This window comes from Lipophrys pholis, assembly GCF_963383615.2.
Source record: "Lipophrys pholis genome assembly, chromosome: 14".
NCBI lineage: Eukaryota > Metazoa > Chordata > Actinopteri > Blenniiformes > Blenniidae > Lipophrys > Lipophrys pholis.
Window position 1 is genome coordinate 27621035 of NC_137633.1, and position 27091 is coordinate 27648125.

The 27091-nt window shown below is 42.6% G+C and overlaps 2 protein-coding genes across 3 annotated transcripts in view; both read right to left on the reverse strand.

The window, feature by feature from the left end:
* Positions 1-2282: 2282 nt before the first annotated feature.
* Positions 2283-13875, reverse strand: rpia (ribose 5-phosphate isomerase A (ribose 5-phosphate epimerase)). The gene is made up of 9 exons (XM_080479435.1): positions 13452-13875; positions 10232-10292; positions 9138-9193; positions 8257-8316; positions 8096-8160; positions 7102-7170; positions 5888-6029; positions 3511-3610; positions 2283-2905 (listed from the first exon to the last, which is right to left on the reverse strand). The coding sequence occupies exons 1-9, from the start codon at positions 13605-13607 to the stop codon at positions 2808-2810; spliced, it is 807 nt and encodes a 268-aa protein (XP_080335561.1). The 5' UTR covers positions 13608-13875; the 3' UTR covers positions 2283-2807.
* A 3540-nt stretch (positions 13876-17415) lies between these two features.
* slc4a11 (solute carrier family 4 member 11) overlaps positions 17416-27091 on the reverse strand; it is a 126499-nt gene continuing 116823 nt past the window's right edge. For both annotated transcript variants that reach the window (XM_080480041.1, XM_080480040.1), the window contains 5 exons: positions 25693-25858; positions 23799-23972; positions 22189-22384; positions 20641-20810; positions 17416-18724 (listed from right to left, as the gene is read on the reverse strand). In XM_080480041.1, the coding sequence (XP_080336167.1) occupies positions 18658-18724; positions 20641-20810; positions 22189-22384; positions 23799-23972; positions 25693-25858 (773 nt within the window). In that variant the 3' untranslated portion in view covers positions 17416-18657. The remainder of the gene's footprint in view (positions 18725-20640; positions 20811-22188; positions 22385-23798; positions 23973-25692; positions 25859-27091) is intronic.

The following is a 27091-nucleotide window of genomic DNA, read 5'->3' on the forward strand; positions in this document are numbered from 1 at the left end:
CAATAGGAGAAGCGATTGTGATAAACAGCGGCGCTATTGGTGGACTCGCGCCCTCCTCCTGCAGCGGATTGGAGGCTCCAACTGTCAATCAAGAGTAGTTGTCAAGACAGAGCGACACGAAAACATCAACGTGGCTTAAGAGGAGAGTTCCTGTTTCTGGTCACGAGTGAAAGTTCTCCAAACATCCGATACTCCTGACACTGTGACATGATGTGTGCGCGTGTCAGCAACCAGCTCGACAAGTTTGATTCTTTAAAGCTAATTTTAAATATAGGTTTTACCCCAGAGGGAGTTTTCTGAGCTCACGTCTTGAAAGACATAAAATATATATATTATTAATATATATTTTGTCTACGAGTCTGGCCCCTTGTTTTGTGGACTGGCAATAAAAACACCTGCAGCAGAGGAAACCTCCAGTAAAATAACATGATTGCATGTGCATTGTGCAGCGCCTCCCCGTGGCCATAGACTGGAGATGCACATTAAGAGTTTCTATCCCATTGGACATGAAAAGTTTAAAGTTTTTATCACTATGATAACTGTAAATATGAACGTTTTCCCAATCCAAACCAAACCTTTTCAAGATCAACATACATTTACGCGATAGAACAGAAGTACTGTACGATCATCTGAGGGACGTTTTTTAAATAATTAGCAGAAACTATGCAGAGTAATAAACATTTTTGCATTTACAAAGGAGATAGGAAGGAGATTTTGGTGGATGGGTGCTAAACGCATATCCAGCTCTGCTGTTCGTCCTGCAAATGTATGGTTCTTACACACCAATTCTAATGGTGTACTTAAAACCAAGAAGCAAGGGCACAATGAAGAAATACTTCAAACATATTTCCTTTTGTGCTCGTTTATATACAGGTTTTGGTAGATTTTATAACATCCCTCAGCATTTTACATGTTGCACTATTAGTTATTATACAGTGTGAATGTGTGTTTATATTTGATAAACATTTCGGACGACTCAAAGTTTTATATTCTGAACTCAACAAGCATTAAAAAACTACAAAAACCGATTAAACATGAAAATGCATCTTAAAAATGTGAATATCCTAAAAGAACATTTTAAAACAAGTCAATGGAGGTTGCATATTTTAAAGGCATTTAAATGTGTAACTGTTTTCACATTATAAAAGTTATTAAAAGGCGTGAATCCAAATATTAAATATTTGATAGAATTTGTACACCAGTACATTCTTATAGCAACTAGTAACTTTTAAAACAAATAGTAATGTAAAATACAGTAACTTTAAGTTTCAGAGTGAATTATTAGTACCTATAAACCTGATTAATAAATGAAAAAAAAAAAAAGTGCATCTCTTTCAAGAATGAACTATTAAATACAGTGAAATAAAACCAGGAGACTTCTTGTTGTCATGTTGGTCCTGTATTGTTTCACACAGAAAATCTTGTACCTTCACAGAAAACAAAATAATCCTAATCACAGTCGACTGGTAGAAAGAAAAAGGAAATGCTGGTGTGCGTGTGCTGAGAGTCTTTGTTTCGGGCTCGTTTGATTGACGAGGCTGATCGGACCGGAATCTGAATGCCCTCATTTTACTGACGGGCAAATATACAAGAAGTTGCGTTACTTTAATGGATTACATTTCTCAGCCATGGTGGTTTCATAGAAAAACCACAAATGTACTATATAAAGCCGAGTGTGAAGCACCGGAGCCCAAAACTGAGGAATTACTTTGAAAACAGGTTTTAAACAGATGAAGGTTAAAGCAACAGTAAAGTAATCTTGTAATCCAGTTTGAACTGTAACTTGCTCTGTAGACTTGGCTGGTTTTAACTCCAGATGATGTTCATATTAAAACTGGGAATCGAACCTGGGTCCCCCACATGAAGTTTCCTTGCCTCACCAAGGACACATGCATACGGTGCATGCACAATGCTAAGTTTAACAGCGACATGATCAAGTCTGCTACTGCTCCTTCTACGTCTACGATCAAGCCAAGGCACGTCAATGTTCTTCTGTAGACCAGGTCTGAGCTACATCAGCTTAATGAATGTGACACGGTTTGCTCCGTACCGATTTCAAGTTAAATTATGGCTGAAGTGTATTTAAACGTCATGCAGGCAACCGACAGGCACAAAGAGGACGACACAGTGAGAAGGAGCACGAGTCACGCAGCTTTACCTCCCGTCAGGAAGTGAGAGTTTAAACACAAACATCCCAAACCCAGTTTCACTCAGAGTGGCATCACTTTGGTCGAACTCACGAGTAACGGGCAATAATATTAGCATGTGAGCTGCGTGAGTCAGTACACAAATACATACTGCATTTTTAATTATCCTTTTTTTTTTTTCCACATCAACAATTACTGTGCATGATACTGTGAACGTGAATGGAACTGAAAAGCTAAATGTGATGAGAGAAGTGGCGAGCATGGAAGTGATTGTCGGTCTCTGCTTTAGTCAGCTGATGACACTTCATCTGGCTATGGCCGTTTTAAATGCGACTTTATTGGCTGTGTTTTTAACCAGGATTTAAACGGAGTCTCAAGGCATGCCTTCGGTTTCATTCAATCTCGTTACGCAGCCGCAGACTGACCGATGAAGACCAGCGTTTGAGCTCGATTTCACCCATCAGGCACTTTAACACTCAGGAGCAGTGTCTGCAGGAGGAACAAGCAAATCAAGACCAATCAGAGGATCTCCGAGATGCGAGAGGTTTTCTGCTTCTTTGCCTTCTTCGGTCTGACACCGGCTGGAAATCACTAACTCGGCACTTATGAGAGGAAGAGGAGGAGGAAGAGGAAGAGGAAGAGGTGATAATGGCTGACTCATCAGTTGACTGGAGGATCCCGGACCTGCACACTTCCATCCTCCATACCAAAGTACGCCCGTTCAGCCATGCCCACAAAAAGGCCCGTCTCCACCACGCCTGAGAGAGAGACAGAGAGAGAGTGAGAGACAGAGACAGAGACAGAGAGAGAGTGAGAGACAGAGAGAGAGTGAGAGTGAGAGTAATTTCACTTAAAGAAAATGACAAATATGTGAAGATACTGGTATGAGAAGTAAAACAAAGGTAAGAAACTGAAACTCGTGTTTCTGGTCTTTGGACGACACACAGGGAAGCATTGAAGTTGTGGGGAACAACTCTTCTAAGCTCTTTTACACATGGCTCACATCTTGTCTAACAAATCCACTGCGTGACCCTGGTGACCTGCCGACCCTAGTGACCTGCCGACCCGAGTGACCCTGGTGACCAGCCGACTCTAGTGACCTGCCGACCTTCCGACCCTGGTGACCTGCTGACCCTAGTGACCTGCCGACACTAGTGACCCTGGTGACCTTCCGACCCTGGTGACCTGCTGACCCTAGTGACCTGCCGACACTAGTGACCCTGGTGACCTTCTGACCCTGGTGACCTGCCGACCCTGGTGACCTGCCGACCCTGGTGACCTGCCGACCCTGGTGACCTGCCGACCCTGGTGACCTGCCGACCCTGGTGACCTGGTGACCTGCCGACGCTGGTCCATTCCTCACCTGGAATCATCTTGATGGCCGTGTTGACTTCCTTCCAGTTCTGAGCTCGCTCAAACTTCCAGTCCAGAATGAAGTTGCTGTTGTCGGTGACGACCGGACCCTGAGAGACAAACAACAACAAAAACCACTGAGTCCAAGGAAAGTCCAGAGACAGCCCCTGTTTAGAACACTTTTTGTAAACGAGGACCAGATGCAGCATTCTGTCAGTCTGCGAGGGGACGTCCATCTTCAGGTCAGGTTGGTTTGGAGACGAACATTTAAAAATGAAACATGTTCAGGTGTCACTCAGCCAGGAGAGCTCATCACAAACATCTCCCGTGAAGTCTCTTCAGCGAAAACAACAATCTGACTGATGCTTTGGTCGCTTTAGTATTTTCTGTGTTAAACGTCTCAATCCGTCGTTTCCTGGTGACTAAACAGAAAGCCAAGTTCAGGCCTCGGTGAGACGACAACATTTCAAGTGAAAACGCATCAACCATCAGTGTAAATGAGGAGATCTGTCAGGAAACGGGTCGCTGCATATTCAGGATCAAGATATTTCACCAACTCCCTGAAGAGCTGCGTGATCTTCTCAGCCTGCGTGATCCCAGCGTCTCTGGGCAACGATGTCAGACGAGCCTGAGTGTGGCTCCCCAGCATGGCCAGCCCTCCTTCCTCGCAGGTTAATGTCCAAAGGCTGAAGCCTTGAAAGTCTTTTTTTTAAAGCGTCTATGCAAGCTGCGCAGGGGATACTGCTGTCTGACGGCGCTGTAGTGCCCACTAGTGGCAGACAGCTGCATGCACATCAAGAAAACCAAACTTTTTGGTGCCGACAAGCGTGAAGGTGGCTGATAGAACTGAATGCTAATGCTAACTGCCTTCTCACAGGCTTCGTAGTCCCACTTTGAACCACAAGGTGGTTTCATGAGTCACTAAAATATTTCCATTAATATAAATATTTTAACATTTAAACTGTCATTTTCTAATTTCCACAACACTTTTCAATGGACCTGATTCACAAAACACAACTCAAAGTAAAGTAAAGGCCAGTTAGTTAAAATATCACCAGTCCATTGGGAAATGTCTTGGTCAGTCTGATGTTTGAGGAGAAACTTTCTTTGATGGAGTTCTTGTGACGCCTCCACAGCTGATCTCCACTTGTGTTCCAGCATCACAATCAGCCGGTTTTACAAAAAGCTTCAGTGGCCTGACTTGTGTAATTAAGCAGTCATGTGCGACTCTAAAGCAAGCTTTTAATTAATCAACAACTCGGCATTGTGGGTAAACAAACGGTCTACTCATCATTACACAAACTGTTTCCAGGCTCAACGTTCAAAAGGCTGAAAGAAAAAAATAATCAAGAGGCAGAATAACAGATCTCCTGTTGCTCATTGAACAGAACTGAGTGGGAGGCAAAGCATTAACAGTCTGTAGACTGTGTGTGTGTGTGTGTGTGTGTGTGTGTGTGTGTGTGTGTGTGTTTTCACTGCAAACTCCTCGATTTCACACAAATCTGGAGAGTGAGTGGAGACGGACGTTGTGTCCACGTTAGTTAATTATCTGTGAGCACTATGAATTTTGATTTAACATCTTTTCAAACTGAAATATTTGGATTATTTAACTGACTTCACTTCTATAAAAAAGGTTTCTTTCTCGTGGCATCAGACTCTGACCAGTAGGGGGCAGCATACATCCGACTCCAGTAAATTCAATTTTAATCTGAGGGTCTTTGACCTTTTCTGTAGAAATGTCAAAAATCAATAGATAACAAAGAAGAAAATTACAATGTCAAACCAATCTAGTTATTAAAACAAGCAGTTTAAGCTTTACATTTCTGTTTATGGACAGAGTTTGTATTTTAGGAAGATTTGAGGAACAGTGTGAGCTTTGCTTTCTGTTCTCACTGGAAGAAAAGAGTTTTATTGTTGTCGCCTATGTCTCCTCATTGCAGGTGTCAAAATGTCTGACCAGCAGGGGGCTCCACCAATCCAGATTAATAAATCCATTTGTACTTTTTAAACAAATTCTAAATCTCAATTTCTTACTAAACGTGGTATTTTCATGACATTTCACTTTTAAATATTTAAAATTTGCATGCATTCAATATTATTCACAAAATATTAAATTTACACCAGGATACATTTCCTACCATTTAGTTTAAGATAAGACTGGATATCAAGCGTATTGAATGTCTTATAAATATTTTTATTCAGTTTTTTTAAGGGGACCCAGTAGAAAAACCATGTACAAGATACAAGTTAAAGAATAATATAGTGAGACAACATAGTGAGACTAAAATGCATATAAAGCATGAACGCTTTGCTTATTTTGTCGACTCAGCGTCAGTAATATCTGTAAACACAAAGCACCAGAAAAGAAAGGGAATAACTCCACTCACTGCTTTGCTGACAGCCATGCGTAAGTTGGCCTGGCCTCCGAAGCGCCTGGCGATGGTCCTGGAAACAGGGACGTGCGCCATGGGGATCACCTCGATGGGAACTCCCTTCTTCCACTGCTGGCCCAGAGCCGCCGAGTCCTTCCTGACGGGCCGGGGCACAAACCAAACTCCCCACCTTCAGTTAAAGGACACACTCTCCCAAGTGCAGCGTCTGGCAGTTGTGAGATTATCAGTTTATCACAATTAATAACCTTTAATCCTTTTGTCATTTAAAATCTTTAATTAAAGTCGTGCACAGCGTCACAGAATCCTGCATCCAGCCATCGACTACATCAGCTTCAGTGGATATACTGAGAATGTTTACTCGGTTCAACAATCTGTTTTTTCCAGCTTCATGTCACAAACTTGCACGTTTTAAACGCTGCAGTTTGTACGCAACGCCACTTTTCTGTTTTTGTAAAACAGCCGATGTGAGCCTGTCGGCTCTTCGTGGTCCAGCTCCACTCAGAACCTGGATGAAGAATTAAAACATCTCATCCTACCTCCAGATTTTTACTGTTTGTTTTATTTAATCACTGTTAATAAATGTGTTTATTATACTTATTTTAATTAGTTCATCATACAATTTGGGGAATTAAATGAAATTGAATTCACTTATCTTAGATGCTCCTTTATAATTAAACATCTCATTTAGAATTTCACATCCATTTTTAACAAATAAGAATAATAATCAATTGGTTTTATATATATATATATATATATATATATATATATATATATCACTTTTCTGGACACTTAATTAATTCACTCCATAGTGGTATACTAGGTATATAGCCACAGCTGCCCTGGGGCAGACTGACAGAAGCGAGGCTGCCCATGGATACACACAGGTGGTTTGGGGTTCAGTGTCTTGCTCAAGGACACTTCAGCATGTGGGCAGGTAGAGATGGGAATTGAACCTGGAACCTTCCGATTGGGAAACGACCATGCTGCCCACAGAGTAGTTCTATAGCTGTGTGTTGTAGTAAAATCCAGAAGAAAATACTGTTTTTGTAAAATAATCCAAAGGTTGTTACCTGATGAACTCTGAGATTAAAAGACAAATGTTCAAACGAGTGTTTATTTAGTGAAGTTTGAGAAGAATTGATGGGTCAGACGGTAACGTCCGTCCAGGATCCACAGATAAAACCCTTGTGAAGGTGAATAACACCAACCTGAAGTCTGCGACGACCACAAAGTGTTTGGCACAACCTGCAACGATCTTCTCTTGAGTCAGACAGCCGCTGTGAAGCAAACAGGAAGTCAGTCCGACCCGTCAATGAGAAAACGGAACAAACCAGCAAAGAAAGAAACAAACAAGATTAAATGAAAAGATCAAACTTATTGCTTCTTGTTATTTGTTATTAAAGTGTTAATGAACATGCTGCTCACTGATCCATTAAACTACTTCATCTTCCAGCTGGAATATTATTCACACAAATCTTCAGTATTTGAAAAACTCTATTTCTAGTCTTTCATTAACAATGATCTACCGACTCGAGCCTCTAAATGAATTTAGCTACTTTAAAAGACAAACGCCTTTCCAGCAGGATTCACCTCGACGTCTCGCTGCACGAGATCTTCTAACAGTTATTTCTTGATTTATCCTCACGCTTCATATTTCAGATGTCCAACTTCCTTCTGATCCATATTTATGTCTCTACCACAATCACATCATGATTTTTCTGAAGTATCTGACGGACAGGGTGCGATCAGAAGTGAAAATCAGGATGAGAACAGACCTCATGACTAAGGAGAGAACGACCTTTGACCCCCAACCTGCAGAGAAACAGTTTGGATCTATTGCTTAAAGAAGAATCATGGACAAGAGATTGAATCATTAAATGAGCTCTTCTTTACTTTTATTTCCTTTAGGAACAAATATAAATTGCTAAATTATAAAATGTAATATTAAAAAAGCAGAAGCTGGAATGTTTGAAGGAAGAGAACTGGAAATAATGTAATGACTTTAAAGCTGAATTTTTGCGTCGACCTTGAAGATGAGAAATGTGATTTTATGTCTTTAAATATCCTCCAATGACATGTCAGAGTTCAAACTACACATATTTCAGGGTGTGAGAGTTTTTATGAAGCGTTAAAAGCTAAAGAACGTTTCCCTTCCAAAGCTGTTGAGTAATTTGCTCGTCTCTGCTCCAGAGTCGGACTCACCCTCCACCTTTGATCAGCGTCAGATCGGCGTCCACCTCGTCCGCCCCGTCGATGGCCACGTCCAGCTGAGGACGCAGAGACAGTCCTTCATTACAGAGCTGACCGCTCAACCAGGTTTACACGCTGGCGGCTCCCTGCAGCGCTCCGGTTCCGGTTCATACCTCCGGGTGTCGGTCCAGGTCGGACAGCGTGAGGCCGTGCTGCAGGATCAGCTGACGGGCCTGAGACACAGACACACGGTACGTTATCGTCACAGTGGAAATAAAACTCACCCTCTCTCTCTCAGTGATCAATTAATGCAGCAGATCGCCATTAAATGTCAATAAAGCTGCAAAATACAAAATCATTCACAGTTCAGACTGATGACAGATTATTCTTCCACATAATTGATCAGATCAGCATAAATAAGCTGCTGGCTTCAGCCTGGTTCTTGTCTTGGTCTGTTCAACTGACCGTATTTGTTGGGTTTTGTATTTTCTAGGTCTAAGTGTCCTTGGGCAAGACAATGAACTGCCCCCATTGGGGCAACAGCGCCTTGCACGGCTGCAGCCTCCAATGGAGTGTGAATTTGTGTGAATGTGATGAGCTATGCAAAGCACTTTGGGGCTGTTGGCAGCTAAAAGACGCTATATAAGTTAGTCCATTTACTGTATCAATCCTGTATTTGGGATTTCAAGGTGACATCAGCCTCAACTTGATAAGGAAATGTTGACTTATAATGCAAGTAAGAAATGTAATTGACAAAAAATATATATATATGTATGTTTTCAGTTTTATACTCATGAAAATAAAAGCTGCTTCTCCTTGGGTGACCCTCCAGAAAACATTTCAGTACGTTTCACTTTAATTCTTAACATAAATTAACTCAGACGCGTCCTTAAAACGGTCCATTTCATGTGTTTTCACCCGTTCACACGACGACAATGTTGGCGTGTTTTCAAAAACTGTTTGTTTGATCATTCAAAAGGAGTGATTGAGTGTGAACTGCTGTGTGGAAGTGAGGGTGGAGGTCCGCCCGTCTCCCGCTGCCGGTCAAACGCACCTGGAAGGACGTCGGCACGCACACAATGTTCAGTTTCTCCTGACGCACGCGTTCCGCTGCAACAGAGACAACAGTCACTTCTTACATCACTTTTTATAGTTTGTTCCGGGCAGTTGGGGTTGGTGGTGGTGTGTGTGTGTGTGTGTGTGTGTGTGTGTGTGTGTGTGTGTGTGTGTGGGGTGGGGGGGGGGGGGGGGCATTGTTGGGAAAGTTCAGTTTCTACATGAATCAGTTCAAAGTTCAGTTCACAAATTTTAAACTGAACTAGTTCAGTTCGTAGTTCTAAATTCACAATTCCAAAAATTAACTAGTTCATAAGTTGTTTTTTTTTAAATTTGTTGCTGTGAGCTGTTCCCCTCAGAATACTGGTATTTCTCCATTGTTGCACCCAGTCAGTCCTCACTAGGGGCAGCTGATATGAACGAGTTCATGAACCAACGTTCACTGAACTTGTTCAGGCACAACACTGTGTGTGTGTGTGTGTGTGTGTGTGTGTGTGTGTGTGTGTGTGTGTGTGTGTGTGTGTGTGTGTGTGTGTGTGTGTGTGTGTGTGTGTGTGTGTGAGTTCATGCAGGTGTTTCTATTTTATTCTGAAGCACTTGTGTTGCAATTGTTTTGTATGAAAAGTGCTCTACAAATAAAGTTTGGAAATACAACATCCACATAAATGCACAGAAACACTGTTTTCACACAGCAACACTCTGATCCAGGATTTTCTCTTGCATCACGACACGAACAGCCTGAATGTTTCCCAGAAACGGATCCTGGAGAAACAACTCCATGTCCAGCAGAGCTCCAGATGTTTTCCATGTGAGCAACCACAAACAATAAATAAAACAAACTGCTATATATTCATTAATATTACTTCAAAACACAGGTCAAATCTCTGCTTTGAATGAGCAAATAAGTTGTTTCCTCTTCAGTTTTTTTGTTAATCATAGTCAGAAAAAACACATTTTTACTTTTCCAAGTGTGATAGAGAGTGTGTGTGTGTGTGTGTGTGTGTGTGTGTGTGTGTGTGTGTGTGTGTGTGTGTGTGTGTGTGTGTGTGTGTGTGTGTGTGTGTGTGTGTGTGTGTGTGTGTGTGTTCTCACCTAATCTGTCCACGGCGTAGACGATGGTGGAGCCGCTTCCCACACCGACCACCTGGTTGTTCTGAAACAATCCCACAGGAAATACGACATTTCACTAGTTTTAGTTTGAGTCACTTTAACCATTTTCCCTGTTTCAGTTTTGTCTATTAGAATTCCTGAGTCTAAAAACCTACAACATTTCTATATTTTAAACTATGATGAGGTCAAATCTATTTTTTATTCAAAAGCCTGTGCATATAGGAATGTTTTAAGTCCTGATTTAAAAGAATTCAGGTGTTCAGGAAGTTTGTTCCAGAGGTGAGGAGGTAGGAACTAAAAGCTGCTTCACCTTGTTTCTTCTGACTGTAGGAACAGTGAGTCAACCTCTTCCTGATGACCTCAGAGGTCTGGAGCTTTGATCTTCTACAAGTCAATCTGAGATGATTTAGGCCGAGACCATTCAAAGCTTTCTAGAGCAGAAGGACCATTCTGAAGTTCATCCTTCGATACACAGGCAGCCAGTGGAGAGGGTGGAGCAGGGGGATGAGCTCCACCCTCAGTGTGGTGGGGGATGAGCTCCACCCTCAGTGTGGTGGGGGAATGTGTGAGTCCAGAATTCCACCCAGATTTCTGCCCGATTTGATGTCCTGAGTGACCTGGAGTCAAGATGAGCACTGACCTTTAACCTTTCTTCTTTGGGGCCAAAAACAATGAGCTCAGTTTTCTCCGGGTTGAGTTGTAAAAAGTGCTGACTCATCACTCCATTTCATTTCTACATTTCCTCAGCCGGTATCAGGGGGCGTGGCCATTCACTGACACTGATATATAGAGCTGAGTGTTGTCTGATCATTCTGAGAAGAGATGTTGTAATGTTCCATGATCTGAGCCAGTGGGAGCACGGAGATGTTCACTAAAGGGCCTCAGGATGGAGCCCTGAGGAACCCCACAGGTGATTTGCTCATGTTCACAATCAGCTACTGACACAGGATGGCGGCCATCTTGCCAGGAGGATTTAAAGCCACTGAGTGCAGAGCCAGAAGTTCCAACCACTGTTCCAGTGGGTCCAGCAGGACGTTGTGGTCAACTGTGTCCAAAGCAGCACTAAGACCCAGTCAGAAGGGCTGAACGAATAATTGCATTTGCGATAATATCGCGATATGATAAAATGGGATTTTCTCATCGCAAAGGCTGCCATTTGACTGGTCACATGATCTGGTCACGTGACGACTTGCGTGTCATGCGCCCACATATACGTGGTGAGCGAGCAGAGCAGCAGTATTACTCCTTATGAACATAATTTGAAAAGGCAGGTGGAAATAACTCCGGCCATAACGGAGTTCACAGTGAAAGATATGATGCCCATTTAATGTGCTCGACATTAAGGACTGTCCCACCGTACGGGGCAAGTAAAAGTTTTGCTCGGGCAAGTGAATCATCTGCCCACCTTGCCCGAACAGGCTCGTGGTTTTTAGGGACGGATGCGATCCGATCCGGGATCGGGTTCTGATACCAACGTAATTCACGGATCGGAAATTTCCGATCCAACTGTAGAGATTTCTGATCCATGATCCTGGTCTGCTCCATGATCCTGGTCTGATCCATGATCCTGGTCTGATCCATGATCCTGGTCTGATCCATGATCCTGGTCTGATCCATGGTGCTGAAATGATCCCCAGTGTTTCCCTGCTGCTGCTCTGCTCGCTGGCTGCAAACTGTGGACTGGATTTCCTGAAGGGAGGCGGGTCTCAATGAGACCAGGAGGAATGAGTCAGCAAATCCATTCCACAGTTTGCAGCCAGCGAGCAGGCTAGGGAAGTAGCACTGTGCTATCCAACTTTTCATGGCAACATGTTGCTGTTTGGAGGGATTTTACACTCAGAACACCACAAAGCAACACAGCAACATGATGTTAGCAAAGCAACACAGCAATGTGGAGGTTAGCGAAGCAGTTGTACAGCGAGGCGGTCGCTCTGCCGCCAGACGTCACCGTTTTAAAACTCAAGCTCACCGAGGACAACGTCACTGACCGCGGCATCAAAATAATGAACAGCAGCTCCTCCAGGCTGTAGCAGTCGATTCACACCTCCGTGAAGCTGCGTCCTACTCCTCACTAAACTCTCTGAAAATAGTCCCAATCGTTTGTGCTGCGTTTGAGCTGGAAACATTGTGTTGGTGCTGCCTTGCCTTAATAAAGTGATTCTGAGGTTTTAAAGATAGAACTAGTTTCTTATGAGATGATGACGTCACGCAGACCCCCACATTGTCCACATGGAACAAAAATACTTTGACCCTTAATGTCCAGCGCAGCATTAGTATAGTGACCCAGCATGGTTTAGGGCTTTGATCAGCACAATGGAAGCGCTTGGCTTGTTGTGGTGAACGCTCACAACACTGCAAGTCACAGTACTTAGTAAATTTACTATGTAATTGAAGTAGAAGATAAATAAACTGTCTTTTATATTAATACATGCTTCATTTGACTTTATCTTAACATAAACCTCGCCTTTAAGAAAGAACAATTTATGTATAATAAATCTGATATTGTTTATTATACAGATTGATTTATTGCTTGTGTTTGTTCAAAAATACATGAGAAGAGAACCTTGAAAAAATAATCGCATATTAAATCGCAATATTGAGGAAAAGAAATCGCAATTAGATTATTTTCCAAAATCGTTCAGCCCCGGTCTGATCTGGGTCATTTGATGGTGAAATAAGGAGAAAATCATTCCAAGATGCATCTGAGAAGAGTTCAGGAGGTCCTGATGGTGAAGGACTGTCTGTCTCAGTCTGTCCACCACACTAAACACAGTACCAGCATTAGTACTGTGTTTGAGAAGAACCATTGTCCGGCCCTTTCTAATTCTACATGCCAAGCCTTTCTTTGGACACGTCCTAATGAAGGTGGAGCTGAGATTGTTTATTGCAACTAACTATTAATCTATTCTCTTTTCTATTAAAAGGCATCAACCACATGTTCGCTGAACTCCTTTAAACTAAACTGCTGCGAGTTATTCTGCTGTCCGGGACAACATGTGAGCACAACGCGGACATTTAATCTGCATGCAGGTTACATTACAACACGTTACATTACAACACGTTACATTACAGAATGTCAGTTAACGGTATAAACGTGAAGCTAAGTGCGAAGCTAACAGCTAACACGCTGTGACTCATGTAAACACGATGATCTGCCGTTAGCAGCCAGCGGCTAACGGCTAACACCTGTCCGCGCGCTCACCTGGACGTGGTTTTCCACGGCGGCGTACGCAGCCAGTTTCTTCGCCTCCTCGGCCATGGTGACCGCAGACAGACTCAAGTGTTTGTTCCTCCCCGAAGCGGCTCCCAGAAATACGGCTGCCAGCTTCCTGAGGGAGAGCCCGGTCCGGAGACTCATGGCCCGATGTCACGGATGAAGTGGTTTCCGTGTTAGATGCTGACCGAGTTCCGGTAGCGTCGCTTGTTGCTGCTGGTAACAGCAATTGTCCCTGTGGTGGAGACCTGAGTGCGTGCAGCTGCGCGACGTCACGATCCGACCAGTGTTCGCAGAACAAAGAGAGACTCACATAAGACGCGAAACTTTATTGTAAATGCGGCTGGACGGTGTTCGTCAGGACAGCTCCGGATCTCCGTCTAATGTTGCAAGGAGCAACGACGAACGCTACAGGAAGTCACCAGATAACAGGTGAACCACTTAATCCGAAACACCGGATCGTCACAGCCCGCCCCGAAGCACGTGGAGGCAGAGTCGGAACCACGCCCCCCGGTTATTATTTAGACAACATAACGAATGCGTCAGTATCTAAAGATGTCAACAACGTCTGAGAATCAGTGCTTTAAACATTATTGTGTAATATTAGTGAATGATTTAAAAAAACATCTGAGGTAAAGTGAGATTTGTCCTGCAGGGGGCGCAACAGAAGTTCAGAGAAATGACATCAAAAAGGTTTGGATTTTAGTTACAGCCCCATTTCCTGTTAAAGTATTCAGTATTTTTACGTAAAACATAAAAACTGGCATATCAAGGTCAAATGTAATTGTAGATATTTTCACAGAATCTTGTTTTTTGCTTCCTTTTCTTTGACTCTTCATCTTAATTGTATGGATTTTCACCTATTTAGAATAGAATTCTATTCTGGATATTTCATTCTTGACACAACATTTTAAAATTGTTTCCTAAAAATTTTGTGTTTAAAATGACAAATTAAAAAAAAAAAGAAACAATTGGGGAAAAATGTGTCTTTTAAGTCTAAAAGGCTTTTTTTCATTTGAATGTGAACAGAAATGAAGTGAATGAAAACAAGCACACAGCTTTACATCACTACTACTTTTTATTTGGCAAACAGCTTGAGATAGTCTCTCTTTTCAGTGTACAGTATATATATTTATATACTAGAGTAAACCAACACATTCTGTTTGATAACCATTTTTTTCTCATTTTTACATCTTACAGCTTACAAATATAGCTGATCTTTTTGACAAAAATTACAGATTTCTGTTTGACACCTAAATTAGTATGCTATATAAAAATCCACACGTCATACATTCATGATTAGAAAAGTTAGGCTATATGAAATCAGGTCGAAGAAAAGAAGAAACTAAACGAAACACCACAGTACGCAATCTCAAACAAATCCAATTAGGAGAAAGAGGCGGAGGAGGAAGAGGAGGAGGAGGAGGAGGAGGAGGAGGAGTCAAGGGTTCACTAACAGAGTTGTATGTCGTTCACGCGGATTCCAATAGTAAGTCCTCTGAGAGAAGTTTGCTGCTATTCCAAAATCACCAGTACAGTGAAGATATCAAGGAACAACAACAGTACTGTCACATAAGAAGAAGAAGAGTTAAATCTCTGGACTCGCTCCAAACTTAGAGCCTAATACCTTTGCCGTGGATTATAATGGAGAGTCGATAAAAACTAAACTTTGCATTGCAAACTGTACATATTACTTGATACCTCACCATCTCTTTCTTCCCTCACCAGGACTGTCTTAAGGCTTAGTCCAAGGATTATGCAAATGTTCCCCAGCTTTCCCTTCGCTATCGCAGCACCACACATCTGCTTAAAGTCCAACATCTTTCTCACATCTGTAAGACAAAAGTTGTACAGAGCTGTGTGACGGAGCTGTGTGACGGAGCTGTGTGACGGAGCTGTGTGACGGAGCTGTGTGATGGAGCTGCCTTTTGGATGTTGGGAAGTGATACAGGGCTAATACACTCACAGCATGTGTGTGTGTGTGTGTGTGTGTGTGTGTGTGTGTGTGTGTGTGTGTGTGTGTGTGTGTGTGTGTGTGTGTGTGTGGTGAGATTTTTGTGTGCTATGTCTCTGTAATTAGATTTGTGTGTCTGTGATCAGATCTGTGGTGTGTATATTGATATTTGTCTAATCAGATTTGGGTTTAATGACAATTCAGTGTGTAATCAGATTTGTGTGCATTTAATCAGGTTTGTGTGATGCAACTTGTGTGGGTAAGAACTTTTGTGCATCTGATTTATGTTTTTAATGATATTTCTCTGATGAGATCTGTTAGAATAATCAGCTTTCCATGTCTGTGATGTGTATTGATGTTTGTCTGTAATCAGATTTGTGTGTGTTGATATTCCACCACGTGTATTTTATTGTGTGCATTATTTGTTACCTGTGTGTGTAATCAGATTTGTGTGTGCACACTGACATGCGTTCATCTGCAATGAGACTTGTGTGCACATAAATGTCTTCATCATCTCCACTTCAGCTTTATTTTGTAGTTTTTGCTATTTTCCTACATCAGATAGAACAATTGTGTAAAGCTGCTGTTTTAATTTGCTCTCAGTACAGACTGGCAGGCTGACCCTTGTTGGGTCTGGTTCTTCTGGAGTCTGTTCAGGCTTTAAGTCACCGAATAACACTGTTACAGCTGTCAGTGATTACAAACATTACAGGAGCTGATCTGACAACAGTGGGCCTGCAAGACAAGACTGAGGGCCAATAAACCCATCTGACGTTGAAAGAGATTCCAGAGTGAGGCAAAGGAGGAGAGAGACATTTCCAAATTCTCACACAAATCCAAGTGCACACCCGCTGCGGTGTGACACGAGGCCCTAAAGCAGAAATAAAGCCCAGCGCTGCGAACGCCCCGAGTTCAGGCAGAATAACTGAATCAGCACTTTGTCTTTTTGTACCATGAGTGATGGAGTGAAAATCTGCTGCCTTTAAAAACACAGTTGGCCCATCATTGCTCCGGCTCGGCTCGGCTCGGGGGGCTGGGGGTCCACCCAGTCTCACCAGTCCACTTTATACACAGTATTGCTGAATATTGAGCATTGCATTCATTGTACTGAGAAGTTACCTTGAAGTCGACCTGCTACTTGTCCATACATGTCCACTGGCATCGCATCGTATCAAAAACCCAGATGAGACATGCTTTCAGCCAACCAGTGCTTAGAAATGGACTTTTTTTCTTTTTTTTTTTAAATAACAAGAATAACCTCTCCAGACATCTGGATTATTACATGACAACGTTTGCAAGCACTGATCTAATCATCAACAACTAAATAGGAAACAAGACCGGGTTATTCTAAAACTCTGCTCCCAACACTTTTTCACAAAAGGAAATTCAAACAAAAAGGATGCATTTTGTTGAATTTATTATTATGTTTTACCTTCAACCCAGCTTTTTTAGAGCAAAATACCGAGAAGCGTGTGAGAGTCTCGTGGAGCAGGAAGGACTCGGACATGGAAACACTGCGGTGAAGCCAAATGTACGAATCAAAACACGCAAAATACAAGAAAAACTGTGGAATGTCAAACAGAGAGAATTATCACATATTTTCACTTCCAGTTTAGGGTAAAACACACAAAAAGTATCATCTTGTACTTAAAAGATAAAACTGTCATTATGATAAATAAATATTCTATTTCAATTTCACCTATATAATTTTTCAATATATTGCCATAATATATTCTAATATATTCATAATTTGATAAAGACTTTACGATGTTTGGTTTGTGCTGTCATTCTAGATAATTACATATAATATATACCCGTGGAATGTATTTTTATTCATCTGAGCACTTCAATTCCACCTTAAAAACGAGGTTTTCTAAAGAGCTGGCAGAAAGCTACGTGAGGGACAGATTAGTAGTGTGTCCAGGAGACACACACACACACACACACACACACACACACACACACACACACACACACGTTTTCCTCTTTTTTATATGAATATCGACAGTAGTTGGAATGACTTAGAAACTGAATATACTCAGGTTTGTTCTTGGTAGAAAAAAGAAGGAAGGTGAAGGTTTGGATCGCTGCACCATGACAGAAGGACAAAAGGTCAAGATTTACTTCACAACAGCCAGAAAGCAGAGAAGTAACCAGGTCGGACGTATTAAAGTACTTTGCCATGTACGGACGTGAAACCTACCCAGAAGCACAACGTGAGCGATGACGTTGTCAGACTCACATTGTACCATCACATCTCTCTGGGAGCAGTTCTACTACACAACACCGCATCAATGAATACTTTAAGTACTTGTGGTGCGTTCAGGAGTAACTGGGAAAAGGGAAAGTTTAAGTTGGTGGGAATAATCTACTTGAGCTCTTTAAAACTAGAAACTCCCCAGTAGGAAGAGGGATTATTGAGCATTATTGTTAATCAGAATTATTCACCATTTACATACAAACGTTTTCATAACTGTTTGTAAGAAATAATGTGACTCAGTGGGAAGATCAACGCAGACTAAACACTGTTGTCTTGTTTCTGTGCCATTAGACAAACATTATTTTGTTTTCAACACATTTGAAGAGACGAAGTCGTCAGATGAACGGTCGGCCAGCGTACTCATTGTTCCGTTAGCATTAAACTAGCGTCCGTAGCTTACAGCAGTAAACAAGATTTAATCTGCGTGTTCACGTACATCGAATAAAACTGTGTTTTCTTATTCATCTGCAGATTTTCATGGCGCTCAATTTAAAATTGGGAATTTCCCAAGTGTTGACTTTCCCAGTTCCCAGGCGCTGGAACGCACCACGGCGGTTAAATCTGGGCTGGGCGCCGCGGCGAGGACGTTGTGAAGCGTTACGATGGAAATAAAGGTGTGAGAGGAGAACATGGGAGCGTTTGTGGTGCTGAACTATCTGACGGGTCAAACGGCGGTGGAACAGAGTTCTGGACGGTCCTGTTTTGTCGGTTTCCTCAGAGAGATGCAATCAGTTCCCGCAGCTCCCGCCTCCCTTCTCACGCGACGCGACGCGTCTCCGGTTTCCAGTGCTTCACCTTGAACAATGTTCTCATCGGATACAAAAATCAAAACAGTCGCTAGTTCTTCTTTTTGCTTCCGTACAGTTTTGCATTGAAAAATATGTTTTTGTTACTCCTCATTTCTATCTTTTTTTAAAATTATAATTATCTTTCAATTCCAGACGTCTTGTTGTGGATCCGGAGCCGGAGTCCCTCGGGAGCTACATGTGTTGGGCATCCATTATGTCCAAGTATTTGGCCTCAATGATATGAGGAAGCACGTTGTTCCTAAACACAGAGAAGACCTGGTTCACGCTTCAGGTTGAAACAAGAAATGACTGTGAAAACACCAGGAAGCAAAACACTGAGATGTGAGAAGAGATAAATCACTTGGTTGATCGCTGAACTGTTTCATGAGGACTCATAGAAAAACAGGAGAGGCGATAAAGATGATAAAGCTGTGAGAGAAAAATGCAACGGTCCCACAAACAAAATATATTCAGAGTGTTGAAGTTGCCATTTATAATGAGGCTCATTAATACTTCCTACTATATAATGTAATGTTGTACGTACTGAAAATTATTACTATTTCTACTTTTCTATGGAGGCTTAAAGATTTTTGATTGAACAATGCAATATGAAACGCATGAAGCCTTTTAGTGCTGTCATGGAAACATGAAACAGTCACTGTCGTCATGGAAACAAGAAACGTTACATGTTGTCATGGTAACCTGAAACCATAATTCTTACAGGCGACCTTAATGACTTTATTTTCCTTACTGCTTTCATCATTAATTATTTGATCTTTTATTACTTGTCTTGTAAATTTCCTTTAATTATCTTATTTAAACTAGATTTTACTTTCTGTAACATACAGTTAAATCTGACTTCATTCTTTGTGGATCAAAATGATTAAAATGTTGTACTTAATCTGTTTTTTCTTCGTCTTTTTTATTTTGTCATCTTGAGGATTTTTGCTTCACTCAGTTTTCATAATCATGGAGTTATTTCTTTAGATTATGTTTCCAGTTCAAACTCATAAAGATTTATTCCAGACTTAAATATTATTACATAAGCAGTAATCGTCTGCTGCAGTTTGCAGAAAAAAATAAAGAGCGCATAGACTCGACTGCAATTAAAATCTGTTTTCATCCAGGGGTATGACTGGGGCAGATACGGGACAGGTTGGGAGTAGATTCAGGGTAGATTCGGGGTAGATTCAGGGTAGATTCTGGGTAGATTCAGGAAAGATTTGGGGTAGATTCTGGGTAGATTCTGGGTAGATTCGAGGTAGATTCAGGGTAGATTCGTGGTAGATTCTGGGTAGATTCGAGGTAGATTCAGGGTAGATTCGTGGTAGATTCGGGGTAGATTCAGGGTAGATTCAGGGTAGATTCGGGGTAGATTCAGGGTAGATTCGTGGTAGATTCGGGGTAGATTCGAGGTAGATTCAGGGTAGATTCGTGGTAGATTCGGGGTAGATTCGAGGTAGATTCAGGGTAGATTCGTGGTAGATTCGGGGTAGATTCAGGGTAGATTCAGGGTAGATTCGGGGTAGATTCTGGGTAGATTCAGGAAAGATTTGGGGTAGATTCTGGGTAGATTCGAGGTAGATTCGGGGTAGATTCTGGGTAGATTCGGGGTAGATTCAGGGTAAATTCTGGGCAGATTCATGGTAGATTCAGGATAGATTCAGGGTAGATTTGGGGTCGATTCAAATGCATGGTCTGGGAAGATTCAGGGTAGATTCAGGGTAGATTCGGGGTAGATTCTGGGCAGATTCAGGGTAGATTTAGGGTAGATTCAGGGCATGTTCTGGGAAGATTCGTGGCAGATTCAGTGTAGGTTCATAGTAGAGTCGGGGTAGATTCAGGGCAGATTCGGGGTAGATTCAGGGTAGACTCGGAGTAGATTCAGGGTACATTCAGGGTAGAATCAGAATAGATTTTGGGCAGGTTGGGGTAGATTCTGGGTATATTAGGGGTAGATTAGGGGTAGATTCTGGGCAGATTCAGGGCAGATTCAGGGTCGATTCGGGGTAAATTCTGGGTAGATTCTGGACAGATTCAGGGCAGATTCGAGGTGGATTCTGGGTAGGTTGGGGACAGATTCAGGGCGGATGCAGTGCTCATTACGCTGAATGTCACCCTGCTTTAAAACACTTGAGAAAAAACCTTTTCTGGGACAAAGAGGCTGCAGCATACCTGATTGGGATTAAGAGGATCATGACCAGAGGGAAGATCATCTTCATGTACGGAATCGGGTACATGCCAAACGTGCACAGCACCAGTAGCTGCATCATCTGCAGGAAGGTGAAGTAGTGGATCTTCCTCTGGGGCACTTTGCGGATGTAGTGGGTGGGCGGATAAGACGTCTGCAGAAGGTGAGAGGATCAACACAGATTAAAAGACAATCTTTCCCCCTCCTTGTCCACAGGCCTGCTGCAGTCTGATAGAAATGACTCAGGGAAGCCGGCGGCCAGCACACTGTGGGCTTCACATCATAAATAACAGTCAACTTTCACTTTAGGAAGTGTGGTTGGTGTATTTATAGCATCTGAGGTCTCCTGTGTGAACGTGAGCGCTGTGATATAAGAGAGACACTGCAGGTATTATTCTAAACCTCCACCGGGCAGCTTTATGATTCAGCTCAGATACTTTCCAGTAAAAGCTACAATGGAAATAAAGGTGTGAGAGGAGAATATGGGAGCAACAAACATCGATCTGAGGTCAGAGGTCAAGTATTACTGGAAAATAGAAAAACTGTTCCATGGGATGGATTAGTACACAACACTGCTTCAATAGGCAACTTTTGAGGAATAAATAGGAATAATATCAGAACAACCACAGCTGAAGCTTAAAAAAAGTAAATTCACTTCATTTAAGGAAAACTTGTGCTACAAGTGCTTCTGAGATGGTAAATGTTCCCATTAAATCAATTCAGAAAGCGTTAAAAAATACTGAACATCCATTCATTCATCTTCTGATCCCAGCTCATTATGGGTGGAGACTCTCACACACACTATCATTCACATCTTATTTACTAAAATCAAACCGTGGGAGAAAACACATTCATGAAAAGTGCAAACTCCACGGGAAGCTCAACCCGGATTCAAACCAGGGACCGGGGAAAGCTAACCACTACACCACTGTCCACTCAGCAGAAGGGGGTGATGTTGATATAAATAAGAATAAAGTCTCTATTTTTTAAATTCTGCACACTGACGTTTGTGTGAGGTGAGAAAGGTGAAGATTTCTTCTTCATTTGTTTTTCCTCTTCAGATATTTTCACCCACAATGATGATTCTGATGAAGCCTGATGAACGAAGCTTCTGCTCGATGCTTTCAGTCCTAATCCAGCTCTACATGCTGAAGCAAAGCTGTCATTCCCCACATGGCCATGAGGAGGCGCTGCTGAGTGTGAAGGAAACCTGACAGGCTCTGCTCTTCCTCTGAGGCAGCGAAGGTTAAATCGGACACACAACAAGAGCTGAGATTCAAAGATTCTCAAGATGTTCTGTCCCGTCGGTATTCTGAGAACATATCTCAATCTGAGTTAATCTGAAGCTCAACAGAAAATACAATAATGTTCATGCGTCTTCTACTTGTCTTACAACTACAAACACAATAATATTAATATATAAATATGATCATAATAACCTCCAGTGCAGAAAAACAAACGTACACTCACAAAAATACACACACACACACACACACACACACACACACACACACACACACACACCCTCTCACCTGTTCCTTCAGGAGGAGCGCCATGCGATCACACATCTGGTTCCCGTCGATGGAGGTGAGGGCGATGTAGAGGAAGAGGCCGTACAGGACGGGTTTGGGGATCCACTGCAGCGGGACGGGCAGCAGCAGCAGCGACACGCCGATGAAGATGTTGGCAGCCAGAGACGTGAGACGAGTCTCCTTCACCTGGACAATCCTGAGCACACACACACACACACACACACACACACACACACACACACACACACAATAAGACCCAGATATGAATGGATAATGAAAAGGCCAGGATTGTTTCATACAAGGCAACAGACAGTGAATTTTGTGGGATTTCCTTATCATGGCTGGAACACATTTCCCATATGAAAAATCTAAAATGTTCCAAAGCAGATTCACACTGTTCAACAGACCTGGACGGACAAAGAGAATACCTGACCAATATCTGCAGTGGGACTTTTCTCATTGCCAGACGGCGACAAGTTCATTCTGATTTGTTCTTTTTCTTCATTTTCTTTCAAACAAAATATTGAAACTGCACTTTTACTGACACTTGAACAGACAAGATGTTTATCTTAATTACAGACAAACACAATCTGTTATCACTAACTACACTAATGTGATTTTTCTGGCAAGTATTGAGGATTAGAATAAGAAAAAAGTGGAACACCCTCTGCTGACGACGTCACAGCGGCAAAGTGAATTCAGGAGATATTAAATGTTCAAACTGTGAAATGAGGAACTTCTGTAGCTTTTGAAGGATTTTCTATGTGACTTAATCTTCAATAACGAGGAAAAGGACAGGATTAAAATTTAGACTCACTATTGTTGGTTGTAGTTGAGTGGTTTCATTACAAGAACGACCAACAGCACCAACTAGTGGCCCAACATGAAAACTACATCGTTTTCATTGTTTTTGCCATTTCCACTGGACGTTTTCAAAATGTTACGTTTCTGAAACGATGTGTTTTCACTTGAAACGCTGTTGTGTAAACGGCCTAAAACAGTACTCCATTACTTTAGTAAGTAAGTATTTCATCAAGTAGTGACGTTAATGAGTAAGTGAAAATTAAAACGTTGAAAAAGTAATTTTAAATCCGAATAAATGTCTGGAGTTGTATTCAGAGTGCAGTTTGTCAGCAAACCAGAAGGACAGCCTGTTCTTTTCCCAGCATGCTTTTCTGCTGCTAATAGCAAAACTTCTTTTGTTCCACTTGTTTAGAAAACTCCCTGAAAGAGTTTTATTCTGTCGTTTGTAGAGTTCGTAGTACGAAGAACTTAATCCGCATCCTATTCTGTAACTAATATCTCTAATTAATCATCCCTTCTTATATAAGACCATTTATACCACTTGACTTCCTCATTCACCCCGAATAAATGCAGACTGTAATTCTGCCTGAATCCGCGAGGCTGGAAGAGGAACTTCATCCTCTCATCTTTTAAAAACTGCTTCACCTCTTCCACCCGGAGGGAAAGTGGATGTCTACACGGTAATCATGCAATCAGCGTGGAGCAGGATACAGTAGCCCGCAACTCCAAATTACAGTCTCTGAAGAAGACCTTTAATTGAGCGCCTGATTAGCGGCAGCGGCGGTGGCGGCGGGCAGATAACTCACGTCTCATAGAGGTGCCCCCCCTCCACGCGCTGCTCCACGAACGCCAGCTGGCGCACATGCAGGGTGGAGTGAGGGAAGGCGGCGTGCATCCAGGGCAACCCCAGCACCGACATCAGGATGTTAATGAGCCCAGAGAGCATCAGGTCCCAGTGGTACGCCGTCCCCTTCAGCAACCTGGGGGGGGGGGGGGGGACCATCATCAGACAGGAAGACAGCAGGAAGGAACCAGCAACATCATTTCTACAATCAGACAGAGGAGAACGAGCACACACACACACACACACACACACACACACACACACACACACACACACACACACACACACACAGGGCGACAGACTCTTCAGGTTAGGCAGGAGTCAGGTTACGCCCTTCAACAAAACCTCGTGTTGAGCACCTCGTTACGTTTTCCTCTTGACGCCGTCGACTTCAGAATCAGGACGAGATTCCACCTTTAACAAATGCACGGCTGCGACCTTTAACCGAGCCACCGAGACCCTTCCTGCTCACGTCACTGCCATTCTGTGTGTGTGTGTGTGTGTGTGTGTGTGTGTGTGTGTGTGTGTGTGTGTGTGTGTGTGTGTGTGTGTGTGTGTGTGTGTGTGTGTGTGTGTGTGTGTGTGTGTGTGTGTGTGTTTTTCGTAACAGCATCACCCTCAAACTGTAAATACGTTGCGTGAAGTCGCTGCGGCAGCCATCTTGCAGAGACCGAGCGGCCGGCTGCTCATGGTGTGAGCGCTCCGCTCCGTCGACGTGCCCTTGAACCACAGGACGCCGTAAATCAGCCCAGACCAGAACCGCAGTGTGTAAATCTGAGCGGGTTTTATTGGTGTCAGCGCCTTGCTGTACAATTCACTTCCTCTCCCGCAGAATCCGAACAGCTTCAGGCTCATTTTAAATGTGTTTCCACTGAAACTTCTCCGTCATCCGTTCATCTTTCTCCTGCTTAACGTGGAGCTCATCCCAGCTGGAGACGGATTAAACAAACATACTCAGTCCTCAATCAGACTCCAATGTCTGTGAAAAAAATCCAACTTGTGCAAAGGAAAAACAAGCAAACTCCTCCCGGGCTCGAACCAGGGGTCCTGTCACCGTGAGGGAGGAGTGCAAAACACTGCAACTCTTTTTTGACGGAAAACTAAAAAGGTTCAAGATTTTTTTATGTTTGTGAAAACTTTTGCAAAGCTGCAAAACAAATCCCAAACAGTGTTTTTTGTCTTCAGCAGTTAATCAAAACAAAGATTTAAAAGTCAGAAAAACTTCCTACTTAAAAATTCTACAACTGTTCCTGTCGGCTCTCAGATGAATTCAGACTTTTAGATCTAATTAATATCTGCTGAACAAACGTGGAGGATCCGGCCTGGAATCTCATCGTTATAGATTTTGGCTGCGGGGCGTCTCGATGGCTGTAAATTGGCCGGTGCGACGCTGTTTCTACGCTCCCTGGTGGTTCTGGCTGGGAGCTTTGTTGGGGGCGTCCTCGCCCAGACGGTTTGACTCAGATGTCAGGAGTCTGGCTGCGTTCCTCTGCAGCAGCTCGGCCGCAGGTCTGCCTCCAGCAGACACTTCAAACTCTCTAACTTCTACTTTCACACTCACATTACGATCTGAAAAAACACTCTCAACGGAGTCCCGTATGAGGAAGACGCCAACGAACGAGCGTATGTGAAACTGTGTGAAGTCAGTTTAGAGCAGGGAGTCACATATCAGGCCCGTGAGCAGAAATGGGAAAATAGAAGAACAGAATCGAATCTTTGCACAAGTAAAATGAAAGAGGAGGAAATCTCTTGTGCAACGAATAAAAAAAACCAAAGAAATAATGAGACGAGGAGATTCTACAAGAGAAAGACAGGCGCTTGTTTCCGGGGTGGTCGTGTCTACCCGGGGTGTTTACCTGTTCTCTGGTGCGTTGGTGAGCGAGACGACGATGTTCTGATCGATGAAGATGAGGAGGGCCAGGAGGAAGCCCAGGCCCATGGCGCTCACCACGTTCATGGCCGACAGGCGCTCAAACGGAGCCACGTTGAAGATCGGTCGGTTGTGAACTTTAAACACTGGAACTGGTCACAGAAAGGGGTAAAAAACAAAAAACTAAATTGAATTAAACTTTCTATATTGGTTCATCTACCTCTGTGACACTCCAGACCCTCGAGGTGTTTTCTGTGTTCATGCCCAGGAATCATTTGATGCTGCTATTACACCTTTACGTCTCCAGTATCATCCCAACGTCTTTTTGACGTTTAAGCCATAAGTTGAAGCATCATTTTTTTTAGCTAAATTAATTTCTTCAAAGACAAAACTGCAGCCACAGAGGTGTAGAGACTAAAAGTTCTATTATCTTCCTGAACACTCCTGTAATGTGCTTTATGTGTGTGTTTATTCAGAGTTGCTGCCACTGCAAGGCTCTGAAAACTCAGTTTTATTTACTTTCCTCAAACATCCACTTTTAATAAGCTAAAACTAAAATATTTCCTGTAATCACAGTAAATCTGAGGTGACAATTTGAATCCCTGAAACAAAAAAAAGGTTGGGAACTTTAAATGAGGAAAACAATTGAAAAACAACGTCCAGATGCTTTGATGGGCTGACGTGACGCTGAAACGTCCACTGGTGAGACACGTTCAGCTCCAATGAACACATTTCTTCAAGACCTCGAGGTGCAAAACTCTGTAGGTTCTTTTCCCTGTCAGAGTGATGATTCATGTTTTCACACTGATCCTGTCAGAGTGACGGCTTTATTCCAAATGTTTGTGATTCACTACTGGATCTTGTTTACGGCTGAATTAAGAGCAGTTGGAAACATTTAGGAAAACAAATGACCACACAATAATGGCTCTATTATCTGAGGGGTTATTGTCTTTGGTGGTAAAGGAAGAGAAAATTGGCCGGGCACTTTGCTTTATATTTACGGGAGGTTTGGCTCCCGGCTCTGTGCTTCTATGTTGACCTCTGGAGAACAGCTGCTGCCTTGGCAACAATGAATGGAGGCTCAAAATCATGCAAAACAATAGAGGATTAAACAAAAAATCTCCAATGTGTTTTTGGCCACGATTGAAGAACATTAAAAGACAATAAAGGCAGTGAATGAGGGCAACCTGTCTGCAAGTTTGGAAGTGTTCGAGTCTCCTGCCTGTAAATAAAACCTCCAAAGCACCGTGCTGTGTCACTAAATGACAAATCACTGCGTCTTTCGGCGCTTCGGTTCCCTTTCCTTTTGTACAACCACATAAAAAATGTGACATTTTAAAACAAAACATTTGCATGTTGTCGCTTAGCGCAGGTGATCTCGTCAC

What these genes read in the sequence shown, in the direction of transcription:
- rpia (XM_080479435.1), bottom strand. Translation starts at nt 13,607, where the DNA reads ATGAGTCTCCGGACCGGGCTCTCCCTCAGGAAGCTGGCAGCCGTATTT. An exon ending in CCGTGGAAAACCACGTCCAG is followed by an intron (nt 10,293 to 13,451) that starts GTGAGCGCGCGG and finishes GGATTGTTTCAG; the next exon opens with AACAACCAGGTGGTCGGTGT. An exon ending in GGCCATCAAGATGATTCCAG is followed by an intron (nt 2,906 to 3,510) that starts GTGAGGAATGGA and finishes TCTCTCTCTCAG; the next exon opens with GCGTGGTGGAGACGGGCCTT.